Source organism: Halichoerus grypus, chromosome 1, assembly GCF_964656455.1.
Source record: "Halichoerus grypus chromosome 1, mHalGry1.hap1.1, whole genome shotgun sequence".
NCBI classification, from domain to species: domain Eukaryota; kingdom Metazoa; phylum Chordata; class Mammalia; order Carnivora; family Phocidae; genus Halichoerus; species Halichoerus grypus.
In genome coordinates this window covers 109,958,260-109,974,102 of record NC_135712.1, presented here as the reverse complement: position 1 = coordinate 109,974,102, position 15,843 = coordinate 109,958,260, and the positions used below count along the sequence as shown (strand labels likewise).

The 15,843-nt window shown below is 37.2% G+C and overlaps 2 protein-coding genes across 7 annotated transcripts in view; one reads left to right on the top strand and one right to left on the bottom strand.

The window, feature by feature from the left end:
• Positions 1–15,843, top strand: part of MED12L (mediator complex subunit 12L) — a 318,467-nt gene that overhangs the window by 96,949 nt on the left and 205,675 nt on the right. For all 5 annotated transcript variants that reach the window (XM_078070369.1, XM_078070350.1, XM_078070359.1 and 2 more), the window contains 3 exons: positions 2,218–2,432; positions 3,715–3,819; positions 4,642–4,818. In XM_078070369.1, the coding sequence (XP_077926495.1) occupies positions 2,218–2,432; positions 3,715–3,819; positions 4,642–4,818 (497 nt within the window). The remainder of the gene's footprint in view (positions 1–2,217; positions 2,433–3,714; positions 3,820–4,641; positions 4,819–15,843) is intronic.
• GPR171 (G protein-coupled receptor 171) lies at positions 8,153–13,850 on the bottom strand. 2 transcript variants are annotated; one of them, XM_036072544.2, is made up of 2 exons: positions 13,697–13,850; positions 8,153–9,671 (listed from the first exon to the last, which is right to left on the bottom strand). In XM_036072544.2, exon 2 carries the CDS (start codon positions 9,618–9,620, stop codon positions 8,661–8,663), a length of 960 nt encoding a protein of 319 aa, XP_035928437.1. In that variant the 5' UTR covers positions 9,621–9,671; positions 13,697–13,850; the 3' UTR covers positions 8,153–8,660. The 2 variants fall into 2 exon arrangements, with proteins under 2 accessions (XP_035928437.1, XP_035928438.1); XM_036072545.2 differs by having other exon boundaries at positions 8,153–9,643.

Below are 15,843 nucleotides of genomic sequence, written 5' to 3'. Positions count from 1 at the left end.
TAAAGTTCTTTGCTTCTAGATCTTAAATAAGAGATTGGAGCTAATTCTTATTCTCTTTCTTCCTTATTTGCATCTTAATCAAGAGTTCTTGGTGATGAATATAATGTATGTTTTACTGAGCAAAATTTTGTTGAATGTTTTTAATGGAGATTTCTATGCAATTTTAAAATTAGGTGAGCTGCAAAGACTTCAAAATTTCCAGAGTTTTAAAAATTTAAAAATAAGTCACCTCATTCTCTAATATTTGGTGGTCTAGTTTTCCCTTTCTAGATCTTTCTTACCAAAATAGAGGAGCTAAGGTCCTCTGATGTTTCACTGTCTAAATCACTATTGTGATTAGGAATTTTCTCTTTTTGCACTGTTTTCAAAAGTTCTCATTTTACGACTCCTGATAAGAAAAAAGGGAAAAGTCAAACCAAAGTACTTTATAACCAGGTGCTTGATGTAAGGAAATAATTTGTGCAGATGGCTGGCTGCTCGCCTATACTCTATGGGATGTTCTGTCATCTCCCATTCTTCTGTCTTTTATTCTATTGTTTGTGGGGAGTCAAGAGTTTGGGGATTATAAGCCCAGCAGGCTTATACTGCAAACTGACACTTAAAAAATTCATTTATGTGTGCTTAGCGGTCTTGATCTTATTCTGAGGCTTTCATGTGACACAGTACAGCAGGGCGAGTCTTTAGGTAGATAGTGCTGAGACAACAGAAAATGGCATAAAGTGAAAAGTGATAGAAAGGGGAGAAAATGCATGGAGGGGGCGGGAGGGACAGGTTTGTTGTGAAGAAGGAGGTAAAGCAGCAGGAAATAGTACTGCTTCTGATTCCTCTGAGAAGGCCCTCATTTTGGGTTGAATGATGCTTGGGGATGAGGTTCCTTAAGTGACTTGGTGGCTGTTCTGGGCTCAGGGGAGAGCTGGAGCCACACTGATGGTTGCAAGGTAGGCAGCTGTAGTGAAACACGGGAAGAGGAAGCAGAAAAATGGAGGACAGAAGAGATCCTGGGGAGTAGAAAATGCATGGTCAGGAGTGGAAGTTAGCTGCTCTACCTTCTCTTGTATTTCTGGAGGAGCTGGATACACATTTGCCCTTTGTGTTCCTCAACCTGTCCCCACTCCTGTTTGTTCTTTGGGAAGCCCTTCCTCCTCTCTGCCTCTGCTTGTTCTGGATCCCATTTCCTGCTGTCAGAGCTGTGTGTGTTCTCTGTGTAGATGTTGTGCATCCCTGACTTCTGCAGTGGACGACAGCAAACGCTAAGGCTTAAGTGTTAGGGAAGGCGCTTCATGTTCCCTGGATCCATCTGTTTGTCTCTGTTGGTGTTTGCGAGCATGATGATAGCAGGGCCCGAGCTTTGAAGGGTTGCTCTTAACATTTTTTAATCTCTCTCAAGGGTACAAAGTTTCAGAGTGCAGCTGCAATATTAAAAGTCGTAACGTGAGTTAAATAGACTGGCTATGAACTGAGAAAGACTGCAGAGCTTCATCTTTGTGCCTTTTTGTCTCGCACCTTCCCTCTTTCTTTCTAGTGGATCCCATGCAGTAGTATTTTCAAGTACCTTTTGAACTGTTTTATTATAAAGTGTCCTTTGAAAGGTACACACGCATACCTCACAAATATACAGACACTCTCAAGCTATGAAAACAGTCATGAGCTGTTTTAATAGTAAACCCAGAGAAAGCAGTTTGGCTCTGCCTTTTTTTTTTTTTTCCTTACCTGAAATTTTGCATATTTATATTATTAAGTGGTTACTCATTTGTCAGGGACCACTATCTTTAAACTTGAAATTGTGCTTAGCACACTGGATACTATTTTTCAAGTACAGCGGGACAATCGTGTGCTTGTTCTGCACAAAATGCTTGCACCTCATAGTACATTTTTTAATAACTCTTCTGTGTAAAAAAAAAAAATGAAAATATTGTTAAGACTTCTCTTTTTTTTTACATTTGCTTTTTTAAAAAATTTATTAGAGAGAGAGAGAGAGCGAGCATGAGTGGGGAGGGAGGGAAGGGGGAAGAGCAGGGGAGAAGCAGACCCTCCCTCTCCCACCAAGCAGGGAGCCTGACATGGGGCTCGATCCTAGGACCCTGAGATCATGACCTGAGCTGAAGGCAGACGCTTAAAACAACTGAGCCACCCAGGCACCCCTTGTTAAGCCTTCCTATTTTTTTTTTTTTCCCCTACTGTATCAAGGGGACTGATTGTTGATTTGTTTCTATGTAGCGGATCCAAACAGTGAATGTGAAAAAGTGGAATTTGTGAATCTGGTGCTGCTCTTCTGTGAGTTCATCCGACATGATGTCTTCTCTCATGATGCATACATGTGCACCCTCATATCTCGAGGAGACTTGTCAGTCACTGCCTCGACCCGACCGCGGTCGCCAGCGGGAGAAAATGTGGATGAACACTACCCAAAGGACCATGACATGAAAATGGAGGTATGGCCCTGGGAGTGGTGCCCCAGCCCTGAAAACAACACTCAGCTGGGAAACCCCTTTGAGAGGATTGTTTGGTGGTGGAAGGGTGATTGCATTTTAATTGTATTCTCCTGTTAGAGAACTCATTTATCTCTACTCCTCACTAATATAAAAAAAAAAACATATGGGATATATCCATTCCAGAATTTTCTTTTGGATACTCTAAAACTATTAATGAAAAGATTTGACAGTCCATAACATTTTTTACTGGACAAGAATTATATGCTTCCAATTTTATGTATTTCTAATTTCCAGTTTTTCTTTAATGTTGTGCCTTAAAATCAGACTGATTTTTGCCTAAAGTCCCATTCTAAGGAACATCTTTTCCCCAATTTATCCATTGCTTCTGTCTTTCCTACAAAATGGGAAATCCTGTTTTGATCATAGCACATCATATTTTCATTTCAATTAATTGAAAACTCAAATGTGGAATTGTTCTTTTCAACAAATTATTTTTTACTATGAGTATGACTATAATTTTCTGCCAATTTCTGGTGTTTTGGACATTGTTCTTGATACTTAAAGAAGTTTTCAAGGCAGAAAGCATGGAGGTGGTAAAGGGAAAGAATGGAAAATGGTGAGAGCTTGTGGAGGTTCCTTGAAATCAAGCCTCATGATGGTTCTGTGAGAGCTTAAGCATATGCTGTGATGATATTTTTTTAAATTATCCTTGTAATTGAAAGACCTGGCATTAGAATTACATGTGTGTATTCATAGTTTGTGTTCTTAAGATTTGGTGATCAAATGGTGCAGGAATTTAAAAAATTATTTCCTTAATGTAAATACTGTTGTTTCCAAATTTGTCCACAGAAGTCATAAAAAGCTAAAAAACTAAAGTTACTTTACCTGTTTATGCTTCTTTTATGTTTCTGTTTCTTCCTTTCTATTCTTGGATATCGAGATATCTTATTGGGTGTACTCTCAGATTTTTCTAAGAAAAGTTGGTGAGCACGTGACTGGGAATAGCCTAAAGGAGGGACATTATGGCCGGTTTGTTTTTTAATGTTTTTAAGTTTGTGGGCTCTTTCCTTCAAGTATCATGAAAGGTAAATCTTATGAGGATAAAGAGTGTGACTTTGCAAAGCAAGTGCATGTCTTAAAACTTCTCTTTTTTGGGGAAAAATAGATACTAGGGGGAGAAAAGACCTAGGGTGGTTAAAAACATCACTGTCATATTTTAGCTTCAGTTTTTTAATGAACTACAAAATTTACAGTGTCACTTTCTTTCTCTGGTAATTATCAGGAACAGACTATAATGGCGCATATGGGCATTGACTCAGGAACTACTAATATTTTTGATGAAGTAGACAAGAATGACTTTAAAACTGACTTTGGTTCGGAATTTCCAGTAGGTTCAACCTTCAAATTCTTATTGACTATTAACCCCTCTTCCCCACCCCTCTCCCAGCTTGTCTCCGTCCTTCTGTTCCTTGCCCCACGTACTGGAATGACTTGTGTCCCTGTGATGTAAATGTCATCCTACCATATTCCTTTCTAGGGTACATCATCTTGTGCAATTGTGTCATTTCGGTTCATCCTTAGTTTTAGTTGCATTGTTTTCCTTTGTAGAGTAGAACACTCCTGTCCTCCTAGTTGACTGTGACTTTTGTTCATCTTGAGACCATCATCTCTCAGGAATACATGAATAGTTTCATCATGACAGTCCATGTTGATGTGCTATGTATGTGTTCAGTTTCTAAATAATAGCTTTCCTGGCTCTGGACTTGTTATGCTTTTTCTACTTTATCTCCGTAAAATTATAGTATTTTCTTCCTTATGGATCTCAGTGAGGTGCTTTATAAAAAATACTGTTTGGGGTACTGACTAAAACTTTTATATCTGTTACTCATGAGGAAACACTTAACCTATGAGTCTGATGTTGTCTCTGGTCCTCTGGGAAGTGTAGCTTTGCACAATTTCTATGTGTGTGGTTGTCATTTTCTCATCTTCAAAATGGGAGATGATGTTGATAGTTTCCTACTAATCTTAATATGAATTTTGTGGAAATTAACACAGTTTCTTTATTTTCTTTATATATTTTCTCAGTGTTTAAAGAAGGAAGAGGTAGTGTAGGAGTGTCTTGTGTGTTTGGAGTTCTGGTATGTAGCGCTGTGTTTTGGTGTTGCTCTCTTTCATTTACAATCTCCAACATTTATTTTACATGACTTAGATTTTTTCTCCCATGCCTGGAGAATCCTGTGAGAATGCCAACCCTTCCTTGGGCAGAAGAATGTCCGTTAATGGTGAGAAGTTGCTTAAGAGAGAAAAACCCAGGGAGCTAATTTTTCCATCTAATTATGACCTCCTGCGACACCTGCAGTATGCAACCCATTTTCCCATACCTCTGGTAAGTCACAGCTTTGATCAGTTGGCAACCTTGATTGTTTCATTAAAAGATCATTAACCGCTGACTATTCTACTTGCCTGAGTAACACATTTGAAAGCAGGTGAGTTTTTCATTTACTGCTTCTTTTATAATTATGATCGTATAGCATATGTACAGTTGTAGTTCGAATTTGTGATGGGATGCTACTGGCTGGCTAGAATTAATGGAATTTTCTAGATTATTATCCTTTTATCAAGAGCATTTGAGTGACTGCAAATGCCGTCTAAATGTATTTTCCTACTTCCATTTGAAACTCATTTACTGAGTAGCTTTTATGTACACTGTATTGTGGTAGGTACTTGGTATTATACAGACAAATGAGAATTTTAGGACACAAGAAAGATGAATAAGATAGGAGGGAGACAAATGTGAAATGATACACACTAAAATAAATGCAATAATTAGTAAAAACCCAAGTGCCTGCTGGAAGGTGAACTGTTTAACATTCCTGGGTCTCTTCCACTCTCAAAGAATAAATATTGGAGGGGAGAGAGAGCATCTGATTGCAAAGTTGGGTAAGGCTTCATAGAGGAGGTTGTATATGACATGGACTTGGATTTCAACCTAATGAATTTAAGAATTGAACAGCATATGAGAAATACCAGGAAATTTAGTGTTTAACTCTTAACAAGTGACGTGCTTTTTACTAAAGGGAAACAAGATTGGTTTTTTGAAAGTAATGAAAATTGGGCCAAAATCTGTAAATATGTTTATATTTTTAGGTTTACTATCTTTTTTCCTGGGATTTTAAGAGAAATTTTAATGAGCCGTTTTTTTTTGTTGTTGTTGCACGCTATTATTATTTTAACAGCAGTGTAATTGTGAGGTATATATAATGTTCTGGATATCTTTGAGGAGTTTTGCTCTGCAAACTAAATATTTTCTTAATTTTTAATTTTTTTGTTTTGGAACTTTCAAAAAAAAATTTTTTTTACATGTATTTTTTATTACAATTAAGAATCTTCTTTTTGGTGTCAGTTTTTCTGTCCAGGGCTGTGTCAAAAGTTGTCACAATTCTTTCTTGCTCATCACTGGCTGAATACATTTTTTTTTTTTTTTTTTGCTTTACCTGTACATATCACTCATTTCCAACATAATGGAATAATCTCACTGTGCATTTAGGGCAACAGAAAGGATAGCCTGATATTTTAGATCTGTGTCCTGAAGAATTTATGGATGAATATTATAATGTCTGGGATTGGTCTTAAAATAGTTGGCATCAAAAGTGGGGGGGCAGGATATTGAAGTCTGGAGTTCAGTTAACACTTAATAGACCAATTTTAATTTCCTACTTTTGGCAAATGTATCATGGTGATGTAAGCCATTAACATTAGGGCAAATGGGATAAAAGGTATGTGGGAACTTGCTGTACTATCTATGTGCCTTTTCTGTAAATCTTAAAGTATTCCAAAGTAAAAACTTAATTTAAATAAAAAGGAGAGGGGTAATAAAGCAAATAGGGCAAAATGTTGAATATGGTTGAAATTGGTTGAGGATTCTGTGTTCTTCTCTTGGGTGGGCAGAGCTTTGCTCGCCTCCCTCTCCCATGTGTCTTGGTGTGCACCCAAGCACAGACATCTCTATTCTGTTGTTCATGTGACCCTTGTCTACACAGTCATTGCCAGCATGTAACATTCTAAAGATTGTCCACCTCCTTAGAGGAAGGAGCATGAATGATTTCTGGTGATTAAGTCTCTCATGATGGATTATGACATAACTGTAATGCAATCATAACACAACTGCTAGAAAATTGATGTTGTAGGATATAATTTTTTAATAGCCTTCTATTACCAGTTGCCCTAGGCCTCCCTTTACTCTGAGTGTCATTTAGAATAAAACATCAAGAGGAAATGAACGTATATACTAATGTAACATCGACATTAGGAATGCTGTAGAGAGTCTGGTTCTCTTCCTTAATAAAGAGGGAAAATTTGACTAACCTATCATGCATGAATATGAGAAGCATATAAGAATATGATTAAAAAAAAAAATTGCTCCCTCCCACCCCCCTTTCTGTCTTCACTCACACTTAGTGAGTGAAGACCAAGGAGAGAAGACTAATAGGGACTTGACCAAAAGATTCAGGAAAAGCAACTAGTAGTTTCACGTATGCTCATATAAATCATGTCTTGATCTGCCGGTCAGTAGTAACATGTTAGACCATCAGCAAGCACAGGTTCTAGCAGGCTGGCATTTCAGCAGCCCTTTACACCCTGGGTCAGATACGTGATGTTGAGGGGGGTTCCTGTCATGACCACTAGCTAGCTAGAATTTGTCCGGGACTTACCATGGTAGAAATGTGACAGGCACTTTTTTTGGGTGCATTTTCTCATATATTACTCTCTTCAAACTCAGAAAATACTGAAATTGTACACCAGAATTGTCTTGGGTTCAAGCTTCAGAAAATAATTCTCAATACAGAACTAAAAATGACTCTGGAATCAAACTTGTTTTGTTAGTTTCCCAGGAATACCATTTCTTTCTTTCTTTCTTTCTTTCTTTCTTTCTTTCTTTTCTTTCTTTTCTTTCTTTCTTTTCTTTCTTTTCTTTTTCTTTCTTTCTTTCTTTCTTTCTTTCTTTCTTTCTTTCTTTCTTTCTTTCTTTCTTTCTTTCTTTCTTTCCTTTCTTTCTTTCTTTCTCTCTCTCTCTCTCTTTCTCTCTTTCTGTCTCTCTTTTTTTCTTTCTCTCTCTCTCTCTCTCTCTCCTTCCTTCCACAAATGGGAAAGTTTATTAAAGTGAAAAGTACACTCTTGAGATGTGAGAGTGGGCGAGCTCAAGAGAGCTGCCAGGAACACCATTTCTTAATCACTGCCGCTAATGCAAATGTATTACCAATTGTTGCAATACAGGCTTTTGCTATTGAAATGACCCCCCCCCCCCAAGTCTCAGGTATCATTATCTAAACTTTTCAATTTTCTTTTTCCCGAATAAGTCTTTTATTTTATACCATCTATTGAGCCCTTTCTGCATTACTGGCAGTAGAGAGAATTTGATCTAAGGGTTGTGACCCTAAGAACTGGAGTCCCCCATTCTTTAAACTGCAGGCCCCATGTGGGGTCAGACTCAGACATGGCGCCAATCAGCCCAGCATGTGCTGTGTTCCCTACAAGGTCTTGCTGTGTGTGTATCTGGCATGTCTCTTTTAAGGCCATTTGAGTAGTGCTGTTTTTCCATATCTTTGATGTGAGTTTTTAGTTCCGAAACAGTACTTTCAAGCAGTCAGTGTAGTTTAACAACTTGCTTGAAAATGTTGTAGGGTCGATTTCATGTTACTACAAAATAAGGAATCACTGAATTTGTCATTACTTAGGGTAGAAAGTCTTTATTTATAACCTTACAAAACAATTAGATATTAAAAATCAGAGTAGTAAACCAAAAGTAAACCATCTTTAAAATGATGGATTAAAAATAAATCAGGCACAGGTGGTTTCATGTAAAAATCAGCTGGACTTTTTTTGGTATGATCTAAATGGTTTTATTCAAATTGTGTTGCATATTTCTATCAAGAAGTCAGTTCCTGGTATTTAAATGAATACCTCACGAATGCCTCTGAGTCTGTCATAAAACTCCTTGAGATTTCAAGGATAATGCAAAGTTTTATGTTGGTTCAACAGCATCTTTTAGCTTTTTTGTACAAATATTTGGGTTAAGGATCATTAACAACCACAAGAGTACTGCTTGGCTTACATCTGGAAACAGTTTCTCAGTAAACCAGGCCACATATGCTAGCTGTCTTTTTTACTTAGGCTCTTTGCTCTCTTTCCCACTGAGGCAGGAAGTGATAGCATGAGAAATCCCATGTTTTATGCACTGTTTTCACCATTTGATTTTTCTTTTGGAGCCTTGGTCTCCTTACGTGAAGCAAAAGTCTTGGTGACTGTTAAGCGGAATGCTTTTGAGAGGTGATAGTACAAGATCGGATCAAAACACAGGTTTGACACGGCAAGGAGCAGTGTGGCCTCTTTGGCTTTGAATAGTGAAATCCTGGTTGGGCAGTCAGATATTACCTCTGTCTGGCTCAGGGTGTATGGGATTCGGACAATGTGATATGGGACAAAACATACGATGTAGCCTGTAGTCACTAAAAGGATGTTGATGAGGGTTTTTTTCACATATGGATAATTTTCATTATCTTTGTTTCTGTAGAGCTGTCGAATTACAAGGCAGTTAGATATTAAAATGATGGCTGAGAAATTTAAAAATATTGCCACACATATGAAATTTGTCAGCAAATGCCAATTTCTGCCAAAATCCCTTTTGAATTCCATGCATCCCACATTTGGCTTCTCCTCGATGTCTCTGATGGGAATCATCATGTTGGGCACTGTTATAAGAAGGACCATTAGCCACACCACGGTCGATATCATTTTGGCAAATCCAGGTTCTTGGATCCGATAAATCTTGGAGCTGTGTGTCAACTGAAGATAGCGATCAAGGCTGACAAATGCTAAGAAGATAATTGATAAGTACATATTAATGTAGATGAAGCAGGCCGTCACTTGGCAGTGGAAAATCTTCAGCTTCCAGGGTGCCACGCCCAAGTCGACAACGATTTTTACTGGTAATGCCAGAGTCAGCAGGAAATCAGCCGTAAGCAAATTAATTAAGTATATGCTTACACACCTGTGATTTGTGTTATTCTGTATAAAAGCCCAGGTTGCAAAACCACTTCCAATAATTCCAACAAGGAACACTAAATAAAAAAAATATGGGAATGGCTCCAGATCTGTGTAAACTGGGCAGAAGATAGAACTGTTTGTCATCTTGAGGGGAAGTAAGGATGACTCTGTTAAAAAAAAAAAAGTCCAAAGAATCTGTTTAAAAAAAGAGGTGGGGGAGGGAGGTTAGTAATTAAAGTTAGAAATGATTTTCTTTAAAAACATCTGTATTCATAACACCTGGGTCACAATTTTTCTGATTTTTAGATAGAATTTTATTGGTAAAACATCATAGATTGTGAGGAGGCCTGGGTTTTCCATGGTCTGATTTCATGATTTTGGGAAATCCCATATAGGTTTGCTTCTATAATGGATATTTTTGACATCAAACTTTTGCATTCTGATAGCTCTTTTGTTACCACTTGGGTTGGAAGGTAGTGTGCAGAGGAGATAAGTGAACTGAAATTCTGAGAAACAGACAGAGAGGAAATGAGGGTAAAATGGTTTGGTTGTGGCTGAGCTGGAGGAGGTTTCAGTGAGGCTTCCTGGCTTGCTGTTTGCATAGATTGACAAGAGCTCCTCATGCTGGAGGAACCTAGGCTGAGCGGGGAGGTAACGGGGGACAGAAAATTGTCCTGAAATTTAGAGGTAAGGCCCCTTCATTGTGTCAAGTACCAGAGCGTGTTCACAATCACCATTGCATTTCATTTTTCTGTTCAGCAGAAAGAATTGAAGGGTTAGAATCTGGCTTGAATTGATGCTTATTCCTTCCTTTTCCTCACTCCATTCCCTAGAGACCTAGGCCTGTGATGTCCAGTGTGGGGCCGCATGGGACTACTGAGCACTTGAAATGACAGCCACTTTGACAGCCAAATTGACATGGGCTGTAAACGCAAAATACACACCAGGTTTTAAAGATTTTTTTAGGAAAGACTATAAAAATAATACAACTAGTAAAAGTGCACTATTTTGTACCATAGTACAATTAGTAAAATATCTCCATATTTTTTATATTCAGCATATGTTGAAATGATATTTCTGATATTAGGTTAAATATATGATTAAAATTAATTTCTCCTGTTTCTGCTTTTTCAAATGCAGCTACTGGATAATTTTAAAGTACCTTTGTGGTTTGTTTTCTATTTCTGGTAAACAGTGCTTGTATAGATGTTTCTGTGTCAGTGTTTTTGAGAAATTTGACCACAAATGTATTTTAAAGGCTTCTAGAACAAGAATATATGATCACTGGTTACAGAATTCTCAAAGAGAAGCTCAGTTATCTTAGTATGAAAACATCTAACTATAATACTTATTTTCTTTCACTGTAGGTTTGAGGCAGTTAAGCGCAAAAGTATAAGACATATCCTTAGCACCATTGTGACTGATACTGATAATGACAAAATCTTGTCATGTTCCCTCCCAATCTGGAACATAAATGTAAGTTAAACCAATTGGGCTTCATTTATTCTCTTTGACCTGGTCCACACTAATGCTCTTAGGGCCACAGGTATATCTTTTTGGTGCTGCTTCTTGGTTTGCACCCTCCTCATGCATATTAAACACCTTCCTTTAGTTTTAAAGACCAGAAGATTTTGTGTTTTAGCAGAAAAAAAACCCCTGATACACAACTTAAAAACTGTGAATCTGGGTCACTGGGTGGCTCATTCTGTTGAGCGGCTGCCTTTGGCTCATGTCATGATCTTAGGGTCCTGGGATAGAGCCCAGCATCAGGCTCCCTCCTCAGCGGGGAGTCTGCTTCTCCCTCTGCCCTCCCCCTACTTGTGTTCACATGTACACCCTCTCTCTCAAATAAATAAAATCTTTTAAAAAAATAGCAAATCTTAATTATAGTGGCTAAGAAGGCCAAATAAGCCCATTCTCTGAAACCTCCCTTTAAAAGTGAAACAACAACAACAACAACCTTTTGAAGCCTTTCTGATCAATTATTAATTCTCCTGATTATTTAATGATCCACTATATACACCTTGGGATGAAACACTATAAGCAGATTAATAAGGCAGATCTACATAAAACTTTATAAAATTAAAGTGTCATTTAAAAGGGTACATGTCCTTCCTCTTTCCCAACTTGAGATAGGACTTAGGGTTCATGCATAATTCATTCAGCACTAAACTTAATGAAAATAATTGAGTACTTTGTGTCTGGCACTGTGCTAAGTACTTTACAGGTACTTATTTAACCTCTCATCATTCCTATCACGTAGGTGTTATTATCCCTACTTTACAAATGAGAAAACTGTGGCAAAACGAGGTTAAGTAACCCCCAAGATTATACAGTTGCTAAATTATAGAGCCAAGATTCCAACTCAGGCAGTCTGATCTCAGGAGCTATGTTCAAAACCACTCTAGAACTTTCTCAGTAATAGTAATAATCATGGTGATGGTGATGATAATAACTATTATTATAGTAGCCAGCCTTACTAAGTGCTTACTATGTGGCAGGAACTATATTCTAGGCAATTTTCATGTAAAAGAGCAGAAAGAAAATATTAGTTCCTAACTTTTCCTTTAAATACTAATGAGAGAGGCTCAGACTTCAAGTATTTTGATGTTTCCTTTTACTGTATATATATTTAAAAACCAGACCTAGTTTCTGTCTTTTAAATCTAAACCTTCCTTACTTTCAAAGTTCCCATGACCTAGTTGCTTCAAGCCATCCCTACTGTCTTTATCTTAATTCCCTAGATTGGTGGTATCTCTACTCTGCTGTGAACTGCTCCTTCCTGCCTTTGTACTCTTGGTTGTGATAAAATTTGGGGAATCATAGGACTTTAAGGGTGGAGGGAACTTTTATTGATAGCATCTAGTCCAAGTCTCAGATCAGTTGAGGAGACTGGGGTCTGGCACTTGGATGTTGCTCAAGGTTTTCCAGCTTGTAAGAACAGGCTAGAATCTGACCCCATTGATCATTTTTAGGCTTTCTGCCCTTATCCTTCCTATATCCAAATCCTTCCTATCTTAAAATGCCTGGAATAAGCTCTTTGTGTCTGAAGTCTACTCCAGGCTTCACTGACTTCTTAGGACTCTGTTTTTTGGATAGTAACCATTTATTTGAACCTTGGCATTCTGACCATCCTTTTCTTCTCTGGGTCAAAAGCTAGTGTTGGTATAAATTGATCATCGTCTCCATCTCCTACCTTAACTCATTGTTCTTTTACCAGGTGCTAGGATTTTGGCTTATGCTCTTGTATTTCTAATGTTATATGATAATAGTTAATACTGTGTTTTTTTTTTAAGTGTTCCTATTGCTCATACAATTATACAATAAAGTCTCATTTTATAGATGAATATATGGTAAAGAGGAGGATTAGAAAATTGTTTTCATCAATTAATAATTAATATTCTCTATAACTAGAACTGGCCATATATACCACTTATGGGTAATTTATTTAAAAATAATTACAACATAACTATTTATTTGATGATGCTTGAGATTCTTGTAGTGCCTTGCACTTGCTTTTCATGAACCTCAGTCTAGATTGCAATGAAAAACAAATCTCTTCATTTAAAATTTTTGGTATGTTGATAAGAGGTTAAATTATACTATAATAGCATTTTGTGTTCTCTATCACAAATTTGAAAACCAAGTGCTTGATAAATGTTTTGTCAACCAATTATTTAGCCTGTGAAAATTTGAGGTGCTGTGACAAAAATCAAGAAAAGATTTCAAGTGTCTCCTTTGTTTGGGATAGAGTGCCCATTGCTTAGAATATAAATACACTTACTAGATTTTTTTTTTTTAAATGAAAGTCACAGTAGAATGTTCTTGAAATTATGTATCATTTTTGTGGAGGGAAGTCATTTCAAATCTGTTGCGCCCTGTTGTAAAGACCTACAACATGGTTTATCCATTCTGTTATAAAATATAAAATTGAGTTACTGAATAGTTATGCTCACCTATAAGTAAGTATTCAGTTTTGTATAAATTAAACTTTTTTTTTTTTTTGAGAGGAATGGAGGGGGTCACCAGATAGAAGAAAATTATAGTGCAGTTCATAGCGAGAATCTATTTAGAATTTAGAATTTAATAATTGGTGCCCTCTTACAAGCAGCCTTATTACACATTGGCATTTCCAACTTCTATGTTTTAAACACCGAATATCATAGCTTCCCCTTAGATGGAAAGATATTTGAATATATCAAGTACTTAAAAAGACCTACCTGGGGGTATATTCTCTGAGCCAGAGCGGGCTCGCTGCAGGTCTTCAGAGAACCATGAGTTAGCCGTCTGGCCTCAGCAAGAGCACTAGCGGCTCCATCGCACGAAGGTTGGCTGTACTAAAAATTTCCTTTTCTTTTTGTGTGGTTTTAAAGTGTTGCATATTGACGTAGATGAAACTGTGGTTTGTAAATAGTTTAACTGTATGAAAGTCTCCCCAAGAGGTTCAATTTTGTGTGTGCTTTCTTTTGTGTGTTTGTATATTCTTTTAGAGGAAAGATTTTTTTTGGTCCATTAGAGTGCCTAGCATTTTTTTTTTAAAAGCATCCAAGATACGTTTTCCATCATAACGATTTTAAAGAACATCACTTTTTGTGCCTTGAAAGGGGTTATGAGTTAAATATATTAGGCCTTTAAGCAAAATTTCTTAAGTATACATATTGACACCCACCAGCTTTTTGAAGTTATAATTAAAACAATTGTTGGCAGTTTGGGTTCTGCTGAGACCTCTATTAATAAAAAAAGATGTGATTTAACATAGTCTGGTAAAAGTCATGTTTTATTTATCTTTATTCTTTTTTCATTGTGGAAAAATCTGGAAATATAAACAGAAGAAGAAAATTAAATGCACAGAGATAATTACTGTTAACAGTTTTGGTACATAAATTGGCACAAATGTCGGCACAGATTTTAAATTTTTTTAAATTTTTTTTTTTTTTTTTAAAGATTTTATTTATTTGAGAGAGAGAGAGAGAGAGAGAGCACATGAGAGGGGGAGGGCCAGAGGGAGAAGCAGACTCCCTGCTGAGCAGGGAGCCCGATGCGGGACTCGATCCTGGGACTCCAGGATTCTGACCTGAGCCGAAGGCAGTCGCTTAACCAACTGAGCCACCCAGGCGCCTTTGGCACAGATTTTAAAATTTTTCTATGTGTATGCACACCCACTTAAAATGTTGTTATATTGTGTGTGCTGTTGCATAGTTGTAATTTTTTCTTTCAAGGATATATCGGATCTGTTTCTCTAAGTTAACAAGAGTAGGTAGGCCTGCCATGAGCATTTGTCAGTTTGGCCCAAACTGCTTAATGAATTGAGCCTGGTATTTAGTAATTAATAGATTGTATGTAAAGGGACCGTCCTGTGTATTTAAATTGTTTGGGTAAATGATCATTCTGTCTGTGGTGAGCACATGTTTACTGAGTGTCTGAATGGAGCTCAGCATGGTGAGAGACCTAATAAAAAGTCACTGTATCCCATCCATGTCATGGATTGGCTTTGTTAGGTTATCTTTCTTGTATAAGTGTAGCTTTTATAAAAGAGGATATGAGCTCATGTCTCAACCGTATTTTCTGGAGTACTAAGTCTGCTGGTCCAAAGTTTATTTGTAAGTGCAAAACCATTTCTTGGTCAGTTAGGGTCTGATTTCTAGTGTTGCTTCATTGGTCTGGTAGGTGCTTTGGTTTTGTCTCCTTTTCTCCTAGTAATTCTTAGTTTTCCAGATAAATAATAATAAAAAAATAAGCCTCTCCAGAATCCAAAATGAATCTCTTTGGTATTCACTTTTAAAAAGAAAAATCTCTCAAAAAACTAAATGAGATGTCAAGCTAAAGGGAATTTAAGGAGAGTTTAAGGGAACTTTTGGGGAAAAAAAAACAATGTAAGGATGCTTATGTTGATGGTGGCCATTTGTTTCTTGGGTTCTGGTGTTCTCCCAAATTCATGTAGTAATAATAGCATGAATATGAATAATAATTATTACTGCTATTATTATCATCATGTTGCAGAAGAAGACTTTTTACATATCTTCCCTTACAAATTAGATGAAAAATCCCAAATCTTAAACTTTGTATTTGCTTTTTGGTTAAGAACCAGTGTTAACTCTCATTATTAACAGTGCTAGGAAAGGATCTGTCCTTGAAGATTTGTGTGCATTGTTGTTGGATAGGACTCAATGAAAAACACACTTCAGAAAAGACACCCTTGCAGATTGTCAAGTAAGTAAGCAGTGGTGCTCGGGGTTTACATGCAGTGGGGGACAGAGAGGGTGGGAAGGAGAGAATTTGGTGAGACGGAGCTGGCTGCCTGTGGAGTGGTGAATTGTTCTAACATGGTATGCAGAAAAACTGGAATGAGAGGTGTTTTGTAGTATAG